The following is a 17,302-nucleotide window of genomic DNA, read 5'->3' on the forward strand; positions in this document are numbered from 1 at the left end:
GCAAAGAAAGGCGGAAAGCTTGACAAAACGTTTGTCATTTGCAAAGAATGCCGTGCGAAGAAGCCGCAACAGCAGCACGACAAACATGCAGACTCACTTAAAAAGGATACACCACATCGCTAACAAGTGTACAGCAGCCTCCGTGTCTAGTTCCTCGTCGGACACCGGAGATGGACTAAGCAAATCAGGTCAAGAAATTTTCAGACAGGACTGAGTCCCGTTACAACTACATCCATGATTTCCTCGACAATGCTTCAGCCCTTGACCCACGCTTCAAAGACCTCCACTTCATGGATGCTGCCAACACTGTAAAGGATGTGATATTCCTGAGGATAGCAGACCAAGTGGAGGATATGGTAAGAAATACAATATTAGCAGCAGTTAGTTTTACTCTTATTATTATTTTCCATTTCACTTAAGGGTTTTCTGTTTTAGTTCTAATGATGTGTATTTATTTATTTCACATGGAAAATAAATCACTTGTGCTAGTTTTCAACACTTGTCCAAGTTGGCTTTTCTAGATGATGATGATGATGATGATGATGATGATGATGAGCTCTCTGCTCTGCTATTGTCAGGCAAGGGCTGATGGTATGCTGGATGATGAGAGCCAGGCAGCTCAAGCAGAAGGAGAAGCGACAAGCCACAGGGAGGAGGACAATGACAATGAGGTGGAGGAGATGGAGGAAGATGAGAGGTTTGTTGTGGGACTTGGTTTTGTTATCTATAATAGTGCATTGATTTGAAAATAGCTGTGATGATGATATTGTAATGCAGTCATATGGTAATTTAATTAATAACTAATTTAATATGCTGACATTGTAAACAAAAGCAAAGGTTCAATGCAGCTGGCTGTGACCTTTTTGAAGCAGTACAAAGTGAGTTATGAGACTGCTATTGTTTATGATTTCTGTTAATGTATCAGGACCAAGAGGGGGGTGTGCATTGTACTGTCTGTTTTTTGTTGTTGTGTTTGTGATATCATTGTAGACTTATTGCTGTGACTCATGTCTCTTTTGTCCTGTCTTGCTTTGCCTTGTCTACCCTAGATGATGAGCTAAAGCCTCCTAAGAAAAGGTCAGCCATGGACCAGCTGCTTGGAGGTTTCCTGGCTACAGTGAGAGCACCACAGAAGACCATAAGGGAGAGAGCTAAGGAGGAAATAATAAAATACAGGGGAAGGGATGGGTTAGATGTCAATGGTGACTATTTCACGATTGAAAGTGTCACTTTAAGTTACTCATTGAGTGTTTTTAAGATGGCAAAAACAGCTGCCAAGTACCAATGAGGAATAAAGCAAAATCATTTTTGTCGTACAATACTGAATTTCTTTTTTTTTTTTTTCTTTTTTCTCCTTTGCTTATTTGCCTCATGTTAAATCGCATCGTATCGCAAAAAATTACATACTATCGTATCGCATTGATTTGAACTAAACGATTATTGCATCGCATCGCCAGAAAATTCCATGTATCGTTAAAGTATCGTATTGTTGGCAGTGCATCGAGATGCGTATCGACTCGTCCTCAGTGCTGAGATTCACACCACTACTAAAAACGTGAAAGATAATTTGCGAGTTTAGAAAGTGGCAAATTTCTATTCTAATTCTAAACTCACAAATTTGCCACTTTCTAAAAGTGTGATTCTTTTATTTCCCGTACGTGAGCCAGCCGCCATTTGTCACTCACTCATCTATTGAGTGGACGCGGGAGCAAGTTACCTTGCGACAGCCGCCGTGTTGGAAGACCAGACGGAAGAGCTTGAACAGGTTCAAATCCTTGTAGCCCAGCACTGGAGGCTTGTTGATGGGCGTCCCTGGTGGAGGCGCGCACACATGCACGGTCAGAAAAAATAATAAAAGTAAAAATAAATAAAAATAAATAAATAAGTAAATAAATAAATAAATAAATAAATAAACAAACATTAAAAAAAGTGAAAATAAACAAAACTAATACAAATAAAAATTTAAAAAAGTAAAAATATAAAAAGTAGAAATAAAAAAAGTAAAAATAAACATTAAAATAAAGTAAAAATAAAATTGTAAAAAAAAAAATAAAAAAAAAAATAAAAATAAAAAAAAAAGAAGTGAGATGCACACCTAACGGCCAGCTTGCCAAACTCACCTCGGTCCTCCATGAACTTGTAGAGCTGCTGCAGGAAGTGATCTCGCTCCTCTGGGTCCGGCTCCTCCTCAGGCTACAAACACATATTAAGATTAATTAATCACATCTTAGAATTTTGATTCATCATGACTAATTAAAAAATATTTCATTAAAAATGTATTATTATTTTTAAAATTCAATTTAAAACTTACCGTAATTAAAAGGGCTTTTTTTTTTTTTAATCATTTATTGGCCGCCAAATTTCAAGAGCACCTGTTTTGTGTTAATTCATTCGACAGTTAATGTTATGAGCACGTCTTCAACATTTTTTGATTCACTGCACACTCGGGATGTAACGATATCTAAACATCACCATACGATATGAAGCCCACGATACAATAATTATCACGATATTGTGGGGAGGTTCGCGATACAAAAAAGGTCACAATATTGTCAAAAAATAAGCTCATACAAAAAAAAAATAAAATAAAAATAAAAAAATATTGTGCTTTTGTGCAAAACAGCAATGCATATAAACAACCTACAATCTCTAATAATTAATATTGAGGCACTTAATGCAGGCACACTCAGTTCCTCCACATATTGACCGACTTCACAAGTATATTACGTTCCCCTTCATCTGACAATTAGTGTAGATTTTAAACATGGAAGGGCCAAAATATCCCTAATGAAAATTAAGTTGCACTAAAAAAAACTAACCACCAGAGGGTGCTACAACTGTACAAATGGAAATCAACCTGACTTTTTGAACAGATGTATTGCTTTTAAATGTTGTGGTCGTTTTAATATCACGTCACGATATTGCCCTTAACGTTACATCCCTACTGCAATTAGGTTGCCACATTTAGTTTGGTTTATTGCTTTTGAACAAACAAACAAACATACAGGGTGTTCCAAAATGGTTGACCCCACATCTCGGAAACTACTTGATAGATCTTAATGAAACTAAATTCACTTTATGTTGAAGGTCTTAAGTTTCATTGGTTAAATTTACAAAGAAAAGGAAATTTGTGAAGAAGGCACGCTGCACTGTCTTCGGTGACTGAGTCCGAGCACACGCAAAATGCCTTTTCTTTTGAAGTGAACTGCATTTCTTAACCTAAAAAGATAGAAATGCCAAACGTTACACACAAAAACTTGAAACGTTTCTACATAAGCTGTGAAAATTTGAGGTCATTCCAACGAAAATCGTTAAAATTATTGGCCTACGAAATGGGGTCAAAACATTTTGGAACACCCTGTATTATAGGGGTGTTAAAAAAAAAAATCGATTCGGCGATATATCGCGATACTACATCGCGCGATTCTCGAATCGATTCAATAATAGGCAAAAGCGATTTTTTTTTTTTTTTTTTTTTAGGATTCACACCTTGAGCATGGAAGAATGTTATATGAACGGCACATTAAGCCTTAATATTTTTATTTTAATGCTGTTCAAACATGAAACAGATTACAACCTCTATAAGACTGAAATTTCAGATAAATAAATAATACATTTTCATATAAATCTTACACTCTACAAGCTTACTGATTAGTATTTTCTAAATATGAATGAAAAAAAATCGCAACAATCGACTTATAAATTCGTATCGGGATTAATCGGTATCGAATCGTGACCATTCGTATCGGGATTAAATCGGTATCGAATCGAATCGTGACCTGTGAATCGTGATACGAATCGAATCGTCAGGTACTAGGCAATTCACACCCCTACTGTATTACGTGTCAAAAAATGTCAATAAATTCCATAATTAATATTTATAACATAACAAATAACAGAATTTGAGAGTATTTAATTGAATAAATATTGGATTTGTTAGTTCAATCTAATGTGAGTGATTAATTATTCATATGGCTCAATTTTTTATAGTTGAAAGAGATTGTGTGTTCGTTTTGTATGTATTTCCCCATATTTTGACACAATAAATCAGGTATGGTGGTTATGTACAATATAATGTATAGAATGACTTCTTATTCAGAATACCTTACATACTGTTTTATATAAGATACCTTGGCTTTTGGATATTTTCAATTTTCTATGTGATTTCCAGCACAATTTTGCATCAATTATAACACCAAGACTTTCCTCCACGACAACACGAGTGGAACATTTTTGGCGAAATGATATGAGAGGTAGCTGACTGACCTCCTTGATGAGCTTCTTCCTCTTCTCCTCCTCGTCCATGTCGTCGTCGTCATCATCATCGTCGTCCTCGCTCTCTTTCTCCTCCTCCTCGCCGGCGTCGTCGTCGCTGGTGGACGAGTCCAAGATCTGACTCATGTCCATCTTCCACACCTCCGGGACCTCCCTGCGCCTGGCAAACGCCTGCGCCGCTTCAAAGCCTGCACGGGAGGAGTCATGAGGTGAAGAAGAGAAAGGGACGAGAGGATGTGATGCGTGGTTTGATTGTGACAAAGGAATCTGACCACGCGTGTTGGAGAGCTCCGACTTGTTGATGCTGATGGAGTTGAGCGGGTGCATGTTCCTCCGGGAAACCGTGAAGCTGCGGGGAAACAGGAAGTCCCGTCAACAAGATAAATGCTGACGTTGCGCCGCTACGCTGCAAATATATTATCGACGGCGCCCGGGTAAGTGCTCAAAAGCTACATCGTCATCTCATAGATGTGCCCCAATTCATCTTTTGTGCTTATTTGAAGAAGTCCAGCTCAGAAAGCGAGGGAACACTATTACAGATAGTGTTGTGCAGGAGTTTGGCAGAATTGTTTTTTTTTTTGTTTTTTGTTTTTTTTGATAATTAAATTAGCAAATGTACTTGCTCGCACATATGTGAGTAGAAGACAAATTTATTTAAACGGTCTCAAATTTTAGGAGCAAAATGTCACCAGTTAGTGGCAGACTGGAATCCTATGCAGGGTTATTATAGTTTTGGAATTTTTCATTTTTGTTAGTTTTGAGTTTTTTTTTAATTGAATTAGTTTTAATTAATTTTCAGGGTGGTTTGTTTAGTTTTTATTAGTTTTAGTTTAGTTTAATTGGAGTTTTTTTTTTTTTTTTTTTTTTTTTAAATGTGTATGACTTGTGCACAAAATAAAAAATAAAAAACTTCATGGGAGTGACATCATATGAAGGTGCCTTTCTATTGGCTGCTGCTAGATGACATAACTTGTGACATACTTTCAAACGTCCTTATCCCGGTTCATATCAAATTAAATCAACTTCAAATCACATTGAAAATCATCCCCAAAGGCTCATGCATTCAATTCATTACCAAAGACTAAAACCAAGGACATTTTTGCTGTAATAAGAGTTAGTTTTAGTTATTTTTGTAAACATAAAACGTGGTTTTCAGTTAATTTTCAGTTTTTATTTTTATTTTGTTAACAAAATTGTTTTTGGAATTTTAGTTTTTTTCGTCAGTTTTAGTTGCGTAACTCATTCACTCCCAGCCATTTTCACAGAAGCAACCCCGCTTCACTCCCAGCTGTTTTACTGGATTTGGACTTATTTTGCAAGGCCCACACAATAATGTGTTCTATTGCTTTAAAAACATGGAACCTACCAAAACAAAGATTTAAAGTCTTCTTTCGTCACGAGAAAAAGAAAAAAAAGTATATTTGTATCTGTTTCCGTTTTGCAGCAATTAGCATTAGAATATAGCTAAGTTTCAGCATTATTCACATTCCTGGTGAAAGCAGTGTCAAAAAGAGCTTGTTGCAACATGGCCCTGGTTGATCACCGTTACTCTGCTGCCACCTGCTGGCCGTTTTTTGTATTAACTACCATTGCTATAAGCGACCTCTTCAGGTCAGAGGCTACATCAAAGCCTTCTGTATGCTCTAGCATAAAAACATTTAAAAAAAAAAACAAAAAACGTATAAATGTCTTTGGGACCATGACAATAACTAAAATAGACCGTTTTATAGAGTTTTGGGAGCAAATGAGTTAACTAAAATAACATTGATCATATGTTATATTTTTTTGCAGAAAATAAGCAAGATTATTTACCCAAAGGGCCCACCCCCTTATTACAAAACAAACAAAACTCGTATTTCAAGGCGCAGCTGTTCTAGCGATTAGAAAGTAATTGACAAAAAACTCACAACTTGGAGTCACTGAAGGACCTAACCAGACATTGATCCTTCTTCACCACCACCTCGTCGTTGCAGCTGGGAGACACCACCTACACGCACGCACACAGGTATTCACACATGATGCCGTACAAAGAAAAATAAAATAAAAACAATAGTAAAGGTGTGTTGTGGCAAGCGATGGTGTGGCTTTTACCAGCGCCAGGAAGCAGGAGGCGGGCATCTCCTCCTTCTTGACGCTGCAGACTTTCCCCAACAAATCGTCGTTCAACCTCCTGCTGTCGTCCTCGTCCTCGTCGCTGGACGACGACTCATTCTCCTCGCCCGCCCTGAGGGGGGAAAAAACCTGGCGAATCAGCGCCGCCGCCATTTTGCTCCTCCACGAAAAATATTCCTCCCAAAGACTCACACGGCCTGCGAGGAGCGCCGTCTGCGATTGGACTTCTTCCCGATGACCGGCGTGCCAAAGTGTTCCGGGTTGGTCAGAGGAAGCTGGTCCAGCGTCTGAAACGTTGAAGTTCAAACCCATCAATGACAGATCGATTTGTCTTTCGATTCGAGACATATTTCGTATTTAACTCATTGACTCCCAGCCATTTTCAATGAAGAAACGCCCTTTTGACAGATTTTGCAAGGCCCACAGAATGTGGTGTTCTACTTCTTTAAAAACACGGAACCTACCAAAAGAAAGATTAGAGTCTCTTCTTTCATCAGGAAAAAAAGGTATATTTGTATCGGTTTACATTTTGCATCCATTAGCATTAGAATATAGCTAAGTTATTATTCACAAATCAGTTTAAAATAGTGGGGAGAGTTTTTTGCAACATGGCCCTGGCGGATCTCTTATACTCTGCTGCCACCTGCTGGCTGTTTTTGTAATAACTACCATTGCTTTAAGCCACCTCTTCATGTCAGACGCTGCATCAAAGCCTTCGGTATGCTCTTGCATAAAAACAACAACAACAAAAAAACGTGTAAACACGTTTTTAGGAGTGAATGAAAAAGTATTAAAAACGTTTTTACACGGTTTTGGGGTAGAATGTGTTAATTAAGCAACGTATATGATTCCTTTTTAATGTTAAGTCACATTTCTTCAACTCAATTTTCTTTTGCAGTCCGGGGCCAGTCAGGTCACTCAAAGTTCACAGAACCGGGGACACATTTGAGGAATAAATATGATTAAATCAACACATTTGACCTACCCATTTTTTTTTTTTTTTTTTTTTTTTTTTTTTAATATGCAACATTTTGAGATTTAGACACTTAAAGGGATACTTGACTTGAATAATTTTCAGCAGTGAAAAGTTCAGATTTTGTCCAGAATGAATGTGATGACTTCATTATTTTTCCATGTACAATGAATACAATTTTAAAAAGTAATTTTTCTACTTGCTGTCGACTGATGATGACGACATCACCTGTGCTAACGGACAATCATGGCTCACCCGTTTTCTGGGGTTGGTCAGCTAACTGAGCCATGATTGGTCATTACTTACTTCCTCAGCACAGGTGACATCATCAGTTGACAGCAAGTAGAAAAAATTACTTTTCAAAGGTATTAATTTTACATGAGGACTTATAACTCATACTAATATATCTGTGCACTTAAGATAAACATGTTTTGTTTATTTTCTATTGTTTAACTTTTATGTTCGTAAGAACACCTTTAGTATATTTTTCATTCGGTAGTCTTACCGATTCAACGTCTTATCATCATTGCTCTTTTTTTTTTGTGTGTGTGTGTATGTGTGCGTGCTTTTGCGTGCGTTTGCGTGTGTGCGTTTGCGTGTGTGCGTTTGCGTGCGTGCAAATACGAATAAATTTATACTCATTAATTCACCTAAAACCTTATAAATATCCCATTACCCTTCGCCTTAACCAGGTACTTCAGAATCTTGCCAGAGTCGTGAGGTTCAAATGGTCAGGAGACCAGAGAAAAGGTCAGAAAAAATAAAGAGAAAAGAAAGATAAATCAAAGTGAAATCCAGCACCGACCAAGCACTTCCTGCCTTCCCCATGGTTACAAAATCAAAGTCTTACGCCAACCCCGGAAGCCTCTAAATTCCAGCAAATTAGCGAGATCTCAAGAGACCAGAGGAAAAACTAAAGAGAGGAAGGATATGATTATAATAGAAGCATTAGGGAGTATGACTAGATAAGTTTTTTTTTACTTTTTCCTACTCCTTTTGAACATGTAAATTATACTATTGACGATTTATTTTTCATTTCCTTTTCTCTTAGCTACAATTTGTATTTTATACATTATACATTATTATATGCTTATATTCAATAAAACCCAATCAATCAATCAATCAATCATGAAAAATAATTAAGTTATCAAATTAATTCTGGACAAAATATGAATTATTCACTGCTGAAAATTGATCAATGAGTCAAGTATCCCTTTTAAACGATCAATAAATCGGTGATCTTTTTATCCTTTTATTAAGAAAAGGCTTGAATATGATAAGGCTGGAAAATGGCAAATGTCCAAGATTCCACTACATTTTGTACTGCAAAAAAAATACAATCAAAATAACATACAACACAATTACACAAAATATTAGTTAAGTTGAAATAATACAGTACAAAGATTCTAAATATGAAGTAATCGTTTGTTTCCTGAGAAACGATTGCCACTGAAATGGAAAATCTCCCGCAAGTTGTGACAATTCGGGAAACGGGCTCGTGCCCGATTCCCGAATTGCTCGGGTCCGAGTCGTCAAAACTCACCTCGCTCTCTGCAAAGTGCCGCTCGCCCTTCAGGCACAAAGACGACCGACGCAGCGTCTTCTCGTCGCCGTCGTCAAAAACTGGAAGACAAAAAGCGTGTTGACGCCAACGTTATTTTTTAGTGAACGAAGACTAACGAAAAAACTTAAATTAAAAATAATTGTTAACAAAATAACACAAAAAATGAAAATGCTTTGTAAAAACAAAAAACAAAAATTAACTGAAACTACAGGTTATGTTTACAAAACTAACAATATAGCGAAAATGTTATGTTTTCGTCTTTGGTAATTAATTTAATGCATGAGCCCTTGGGGATGATTTTAAATGTGATTTTATTTTTATCTGAACCAGAATAAGGACGTTTGAAAATGTGTCACACAGAAGTGATGTCATCGAGCAGCAGCCAATAGAAGAGCACCTTCACATGACATCACTCCCATGCTGTATATTAAATATTGCGCGTAAAGCCTGGTTCACACGGCAGGAGAATTGGCCCCATTTTAGCCACGAATTTCCCCTCCCGACAATCGTAAGGACGCGCCGAGGCGCAAGCAATAATCTTCACAGATAATCCTGCCGTGTATGTTTTCACCATGCACGGCGCCTCCCGATATCGGCGCTCGGAAGGACCCCCGACTATCCAACATGTTGGATTTTTTTGGCCCGATTTCGCTCCGCGCAGCAGATTGACAGTGACGTGCAGCCAATCAGAAAGCGAGCCAGCGAGAAAGCCGGTGGGGAATCCAAAATCAAAAGAGTCATGACGCAGCAGAAAGTCCGTGCTCGCGCTATTACACTCTTTTTAATTTTTTTTAAATTATTTGTTTGTTTTTTAATACACGCACACACATTCTCCACAAATAAACGTGGTCTCCCGCAGGGGACAAGCGAGTGCCCATTTACACTCCTTTAAACAACACCTTTTCTTTTTATTCTGCTTTTTCGGCTGAAAACCAGGATCGACTCATGTTGACAACTCGGAAGCCACGTTTAATCTCGAGAGGTTTTGCGAGACTTCCCGTCACATTCTTGAATGAACTCGTCTCGTGTGAAGTGTGTTGATTGTGCAGTGTGGCCGCACACCACGCACGGTACGTTAAAAACTGGAACTCCCGTGATTTTTTCTCTTCACGTGTGGTGTCTGTCAAAGATTAGAAATCGGCCGACTATTTTAAAATCTTGCCGTGTGAACCAGGCTTAAGTAATACACATTAAAGAAAAAAAAAAAAAAACATACTGAAACTAATTTAAATGAAACTAAAACTAAGAATTTATTAAATAACTAAAACTACTAACTAAATTTTAAAAAAACTAATACTAAAACTATTAAAACTAAACTAAAACTAAGCATTTATTTAATAACTAAAACTAATAAAAACTACCAAAACCAACCGGAAAACTAATTAAAACTTAATATATAAATAAAAACATAAAAAAAATAAATAAATAAATACAATAAAATAAAATAAAAACTAAAACTAACGCTAAATCTAAAAAACTAAACTAAAACGAAGCATTTATTAAATAACAAACTAATAAAAACTAACAAAACTACCCAAAAAAAACTGATGAAAACTAACTAAATTAAAAACAATAAAACAAAAGTAAAACTAATACTAAAACTAAACTAAAACTAAACATTTATTAAATAACTAAAACTAAAAAAACTAACAAAACCACACGGAAATCTAATTAAAACTAACTAAAATTAAAAATACCAAAACTCAAAAATAAATAAAAAATAAATAAATAAATGACAAATTCCAAAACTAGGACAACCCTGGCATTGACAAAATTAATTTTGTTCCGTTTTTGTTAATGAAATGAACACGAGCGCATATCATGAAGGATGTGCTTACAACTACGGAAGCTGCAAAAAAGAAACACGAAAAATGAAACAGAACCACCCCCCATCACCACCACCACCACCTCCGTTCCGCGTACTCACCGACGGTGTAGAGGCTGGCGTCCGTCAGCTTGCTGATGACGGCCTCGCTACACGCGCCCTCGTTTGTCTTCACCTCCACTGTAGAGCCCACCTGACCGGCGTACACGCACACAGTTAACGACGACGTCATCGCCACGGTGATGACGCTCCTTACCCTGAGGGGGCCTTTGACCTGATCGTCGTGGACCACCTGGCTGGTGTTCTCGCCTTTCAGAGTCACCTGCACCACAACAACAACAAAAAATCAGGTATGGCAATTAAACAATTACAATTCAGTTAGCAAAAAAATAAAAAAAATGCTTTTACGTCTCCGGCCAAGTGAGTTCATGGACTAATGCCAATTCATAATACATTATTCAAATTCATCTTCTTTTTTTCCTTTGATCTTTCCTCTGGTCTCCTGTGTGGAGGACCAAAACTACCAAAATTCAAAATAAATAAATGAATGAATACATAAATATATAAATAAATAAATGGCTAAAAGTGAAAATAAAAACGGATCTAAAAATATAATTAAATTAAAATTAGATATATAAAAAAAATAGATATAAATGAAAAAAAAATACATTTGTATTTAATTTTTGAATTATATTTTTTCTATCCGTTTTATAAATGACTAAATAAATGTGACACGCTCCGAAAAGGGTCCGCATGTCGGCATGCTCAATCTAGAGATATGGGCGATATTAGACAGTTGGACATTTTTTGTCCATTTTGAGATTTTTCCACAAATAGCTTCCTTGGGGTCTCTAGTTTCATTTCCAAGCAGCACAAAACTAAAAAATATAATAGAAGTGTAAGAAAATAATCAATTATTAGACAGTATGCATCGTAACTAGGGAGTGTTTTTAACTTAGCTAAAGTCTAGTATAGTCTTGCGCAACTGTTTAGAAACAACCCGAACTTCCTAGCCTCAAACGTAATTCACAAACGACTTATATAAATGTTGTGGATCTGGTATTAAATATGTGGATCTGGTAATGGATGGATGGACATACCAACAACAAAAAAGTCGAAACACACCATTCAGCACGGAAGAACAGAACAGTCAGTCAGCCTACCTTGGAGAAGGAGCTATGTTGTCATCGGTCCACATACCGGCGAATTGTAATCCAGTATTCTCCAGGATCTCTTTCTTAATGAATCGATTTCTACTTTTAATTCAAATGACTATGTTCACACACACTAAACCATATCCAATGAGGGACAAACTCGGACCAGCAGTTGCAGGTACCCCCGCAGAGGAGACTGACCTGCCACTCGCTCTTTCACTTTAGATTGAGTTAGTTGGGAATTAAAAGTTAGGACATGCACCACTGCCTTGTATGTAATGTAGGCTAATGTAATTTATTGTAAACACTAATGTGATCTTTTGATTGCTTGTCGATGTCAAATTCATACGACGCCGTTACGCGCCGCTTCAGCGATGCGTCACAAATGAGGTCTGCTTGCTCCGCAAATATCACGACACATTTTTTTCCACCTTATGCTCTTTTAAGCGGGATGAATTGAACATAAAAATGAGCTAGGAAATACGAAACGACAGTTACGAATATAACTAACTTGAAGATGAAAAATGGTCCTCTCAAAAGAGTCACAATGACACCCCGTGACCCCGCCCAAAATGCACACAGGCTATATTGACTTGTAAATACAATAGTGTAGTCTCCCTCGAGTATTACTTGAGGTGGGATGGTGGGACAAAACAAACAAACAAAAAAATGTTAAACCATCACATTTTCATTTTTTCATAAGACCAAAAGCATTTGATAACACATCCATGATAAGTTATCAATAAAGCATTTATCACAGGCCACATCAAATGGTAAATAATCTTTGGAGACAAAAATATGAAATCAAATTTCCCACTGTGGTAATATGACCTCATTTAAGTAAGAAAATAGCACAAGGAGAAACAATAAAATACGCAAACTGTGGCTGATGTCTCAGCAAATGAATTGTAAGCTGAATGTGATCTTCAAAGTTGAGGCTGATTTCATCTCTTGAGAGGGCAAACTTCCAAAACGTTTAAAGGATTCAAATCTCGGACGATGACCTTGCCTGCTATTGGAACTGACTTTCCACTGATATTTTAACAGTTTTTTCCCCGAGTGTAGTAACTCTTTTAAACAGCCATAAGTAGTATTTATAACTAATGGGTGCTCTTAGTATTTATTTCTTAAATTTGTGTTTGTGTATGGTTTTAATAGTGACTTTAAAGATGAAGCACTTTACTGGACCGGTGTTTTTAATTTCGTTTTATTTATCTGTTTACAATGACAATAAAAGGTATTCATTCATTCATATTCATTCCTGAAAATTTCAGGTTCATATCTTTTTTCCTAAGATACTGGTTGCTATAGACATTTGAAAGATGCAACTACCAAAACTTGAAAGCCCTTTTTCTCAAAACTAGCGATTTCAACCTTCCAACATTAAAACAGCTTTAACTTTGTCAATTTTTCAGCTACATCCATGTATTATATATCATTTTAAAGGGAATTAAACGCAGAATTTGAATATATAAATATGTCAAAATTTGATTTTTTGGCACATGAGGACCCTTTTGCCAGAGCCGGTTACAAATAAATCACATAAATAAATAAATGACAAGAAGTGAAAATAACAGATATAAAAAAAATATAATTAGAAAATGATATCTCTAAAAATAAATATAAATGGAAATTAACAAAAAATATATACATAAATACATTTGTATTTAATTTTTGAATTAGATTTTTTCAGATCCGTTTTTATAAATGCCTAAATAAATAAATGACTAAATGTGGAAATAAAAACTGACATAAAAAATATATTTCAAAAATTAAATACAAATGTATTTATTTATGTACATATATTTTTTGTTCTTTTTATTTCCATGTATATTTATTTTTTTTAATATAATTTTCGAATTACATTTTTTATATCCATTTTTAATTTTCACTTTTATTCATTTATTTAGTCATTTATTTATTTTGGGTTTTGACAGTTTTGGTCCTCCATACTCCTGACCTTCTTAAAACTTGATGTATTGAATTGGTAAGACAATACTGAGTTCACAAAAAAAAAAAATCTAAAAAAAATAAAATTATATATATATATATATATATATATATATATATATATATATATATGCATGCTAATGCTAGCTTGCAGACACGTCAGTGTCAGAAATTAAATCAGGCCATCGGCCACACATCGTGTTTCCCTTTGCAGATGGTCGAGCTGCCACGAGAGGCACGATTTGCATCAAATGAAGTACTTTTTTTTTTTTTTGGTGAAATGCACCATAACTTCCGGTTAGCCACAACAACGCTTCTGTTTACATCACGGATGACCCGGATTACCACTCCTGCTCACGCGCTGTCACAGACGGCGCAAGATGTGATCGTTTTGAGAGAAACGCTAAGCTAACAAACAGATAAGGATGTAAATAAATGATTAGTTGACGATTACATAAACTGTCGATGATTTTGATTGGTGACGTCGTCGCAACTAGTCAACCCTCCTGGTTGGGGCATTTTGGCGACAGGCCGCGCCTCCTCACCTTGACCTTCACCAGCCGCTTGACAATCTTTATCTTGGCCTCGCAAAAGGCCCCTCGGTACTTGGCGCTCACATCTGTGCCCACTGTCAGGGAGGCAGGCTCGTCGGCTGCCTAAGAAAAAAAATAAATAAAAAATAAATAAACATACAAATCACGTACATCACTTTTTGATGACATCAACATAAAGTGCACAACACTCACCTTCATCTTTTGTGCTTATTTGAACAAGTCCAGCTCGGAAGCGTTGGGGATTGCTGGGACGGAATGCGACAGAAAATGTGTTAGAAAAACTACACAAATAAGTCTAAGCCCATTACAATAATACAATAATTAACTAGAAGCCACAACACTTGAATCTGGAATATTCTTCTGGTTATTTATGTTAGTGATAGACCGATATGTTTTTTTTTTCAAGGTCAATACCGAGAACAGATTATTAGTAGTCAAGGAGGCCGATAACTGATATTTCAAGCCGATATTCAATTGCAATAAAATAGAAGAAGAAAAAAAACAAAAAACTTTTAAACTAGACTGACAGATTTGTTTAAAAAAAAAAATCTAACAAAAATTGCAGAGCCTCCGGGGTCATTAGCATGTGTTAAAATCAATAAAAAAAAATTAAAAAAATTAAAAAGTAAATAGATCCCTAAAGATTCTACTGCAAATAAAGTTTTATACAATTTCTTTCTTTATTTTTTTTTAAATAAAAAGTGCAGGGAGCAAATTTAAATCGATCCATAGATGAAAAGTTCCCTGCAGTTCCTCGAGTGACAAATGCATACGAATGTAACTCATTTGGGGGTTTTGTAATACTAAAAACGTTTCAAAAGATCTTGACAGTGAAAAATTGTCTGAATTATGTTCCAAATATGTTTACGACAAATAAAACTGACTGTAAACGTCTTGCAATTCCTGACAAAAAACCCATATTCGCTACCTTCGCAAGTATTCACTGCTCAGCTTTATCGGCCTTCAGATTTATAAAAATGGCCGATGCCGATATTTGTCAAAATGCCAAATATCGGCACCAATAATTAGCAAGGCCGATAATCTCTAATTTATGTCTCTCTAGGCAACATCACCTTTTGAGGGTTACCACTTACTTGAAGTCCTTGAAACTCTTAACTGGCTTGTACAGTTAACTTCGTGGAACCTTACAAAGTTGAATCCAGGTATCTTCTGCTCGTTAGTTATGAACAATAAGAATAAACTTAACTGGAGAGACCTTAATGACTGAGATAGTACCCAGACATAAGAAACGCAAAAGTCAGGACCCCCTCCCCCTCCTCAGACTAAAACAAATATGTCATCTTCTCCTTGACTTCTTCAACCAGTTTTACATTCGAGAAAACGCCACCCAACCCCAGCGAGATAACAGCGGCCGGTTCCGTCCGTCCGTGACCGAGCCGAGGAGCTCTCCTTCCCGCTTCGAGGCGAGGCGAGACGAGCGAGTCACGTCGCCATGTCAGCTCAGCTAGCGCGGCTAACTTTAGCTCGCTCCTTCTTCCTTCCACTCCCGAGCGACGGTCAAAACGGGAGGGACAACGAAAAAGCGAGCCAGCCAGGCGGGCGGACGCAACACGGCCGAGTAAACCGCCCGGAAGGAGACGTCGGATGGATGGGACGAGGTGGTGTCTGTCGGTCGGTGGGCCGGTTGGTTGGTTGGTTGGTGGCTGGCTGGCTGGCTGGCTGCGTCCGCTCTCCGGCTAGCTGTAGCTAACATGCTAAAAGAGGCTAGCGAGCTACCCAGCTAGTTTTTTTCCCCGGAGGTTTAAAAAGAGTCTCGCTTACGTCCCACTGACTCGTGGGCTCGAAACAAACTAACTTTGCAACCGACGATGTCTTTTTACTATGACATTTAATATAAGTTAGTCGCTTTGGATTGCATTATTCCATATTCGGTTGTTTGACAAAAGGCACGCACACACACACAAGCCTTCACATTTCTTCAGTGCGAAAACAAGCCGAGGCTGCCATTCAATTCGCGAGCGCGACGAACGCGGACATCTTCTCCGACAACCGCGCGGCCTCGTCGGCCCGGCGAGCGAGTGTTGCCGAGCGGCCGCCACTTTTCCGGGTGGTCGTAAAAGAAACATTTTATATACTCACGTTTCCAACGAAGTGTCTTCGCTTGCCTCTCTCGCCCCCAGGGCTTGCGACGCGATACACGAACAACAAGCTGTTGAGTCCCGGAGCTGTGTTTGCCGGCAGCCCATTGGCGAAGAGCTCGTCGCCGACCAAAGCGATTGGTCGCGGGGAATCGACGTTTTTAATTGGTCATAACTGTTGCGCTCTTGTCATTGGTGGCTACGAACGCGGCGCCACGAGGAAAAGTACGACTCGTGCCGCGCAACTCGCCAATAAAGAGAAAGCGTGGGAAGGGGACGTTCGCCATTGGGTTTTCCTAACCGAGAGGCGCAACGCTATTGGCTGAACGGGCTTCCTTGTCTGGGTGAAAACCACGCCCCGATACGTGCTGCTTTGCTTATGGGGTTCACACGCAGAGGACTCTGTATACAAAATAGCTACACGCCCCCCCTTCTTCCCTCGACATATCAACCGTAGCGGTGTAACAGATTAAACTCAATCGCTTCACGTTGACATTTCCAACGACGGATGCACAGCTTGCCAAAAATCGTCGTAACCACGTCTGATGTTAGGCGACTTCCGGTTAACCCCACAAGAGGTCCAAACATGTACTTGACTCGACTTTCACGGCAAAACACGACGTGCTTAAAGCGGGTCAACAGTGCCGAACGTCAATCTCGTCAATGGCAGGCGACTTAAGCTGCCAAGCGTGTTATCGGCGCTTCAACTTCACGCGTGACAGCTGCGTCACGTCAAGTGGACTCTTTCGCTACCGTGTGTGGCTGACGTCACGTTAAAATCTCGATTTACGTTCAT

At 37.9% G+C, this 17,302-nt stretch overlaps 1 protein-coding gene across 2 annotated transcripts in view; it reads right to left on the reverse strand.

Annotated features, from left to right (window-relative positions):
* The window catches only part of arid4a (AT-rich interactive domain 4A), a 51,232-nt gene extending 34,631 nt beyond the window's left edge, over positions 1-16,601 (reverse strand). Inside the window, exons 1-13 of one of the 2 annotated variants that reach the window (XM_077539762.1) lie at positions 16,508-16,601; positions 14,600-14,652; positions 14,399-14,509; positions 11,006-11,071; positions 10,852-10,942; positions 8,904-8,983; positions 6,580-6,674; positions 6,367-6,499; positions 6,183-6,262; positions 4,548-4,624; positions 4,267-4,463; positions 2,121-2,193; positions 1,718-1,812 (exon numbers count right to left, since the gene is read on the reverse strand). In XM_077539762.1, coding sequence (XP_077395888.1) covers positions 1,718-1,812; positions 2,121-2,193; positions 4,267-4,463; positions 4,548-4,624; positions 6,183-6,262; positions 6,367-6,499; positions 6,580-6,674; positions 8,904-8,983; positions 10,852-10,942; positions 11,006-11,071; positions 14,399-14,509; positions 14,600-14,605 — 1,104 coding nt within the window. In that variant the 5' untranslated portion in view covers positions 14,606-14,652; positions 16,508-16,601. Of the gene's footprint in view, positions 1-1,717; positions 1,813-2,120; positions 2,194-4,266; positions 4,464-4,547; positions 4,625-6,182; positions 6,263-6,366; positions 6,500-6,579; positions 6,675-8,903; positions 8,984-10,851; positions 10,943-11,005; positions 11,072-14,398; positions 14,510-14,599; positions 14,653-15,501; positions 16,484-16,507 lie in introns of those variants that run through there. The other variant, XM_077539763.1, reaches the window with a different exon arrangement.
* Positions 16,602-17,302: the final 701 nt, after the last annotated feature.

Source organism: Festucalex cinctus, chromosome 12, assembly GCF_051991245.1.
Source record: "Festucalex cinctus isolate MCC-2025b chromosome 12, RoL_Fcin_1.0, whole genome shotgun sequence".
Classification (NCBI taxonomy): Eukaryota; Metazoa; Chordata; class Actinopteri; order Syngnathiformes; family Syngnathidae; genus Festucalex; species Festucalex cinctus.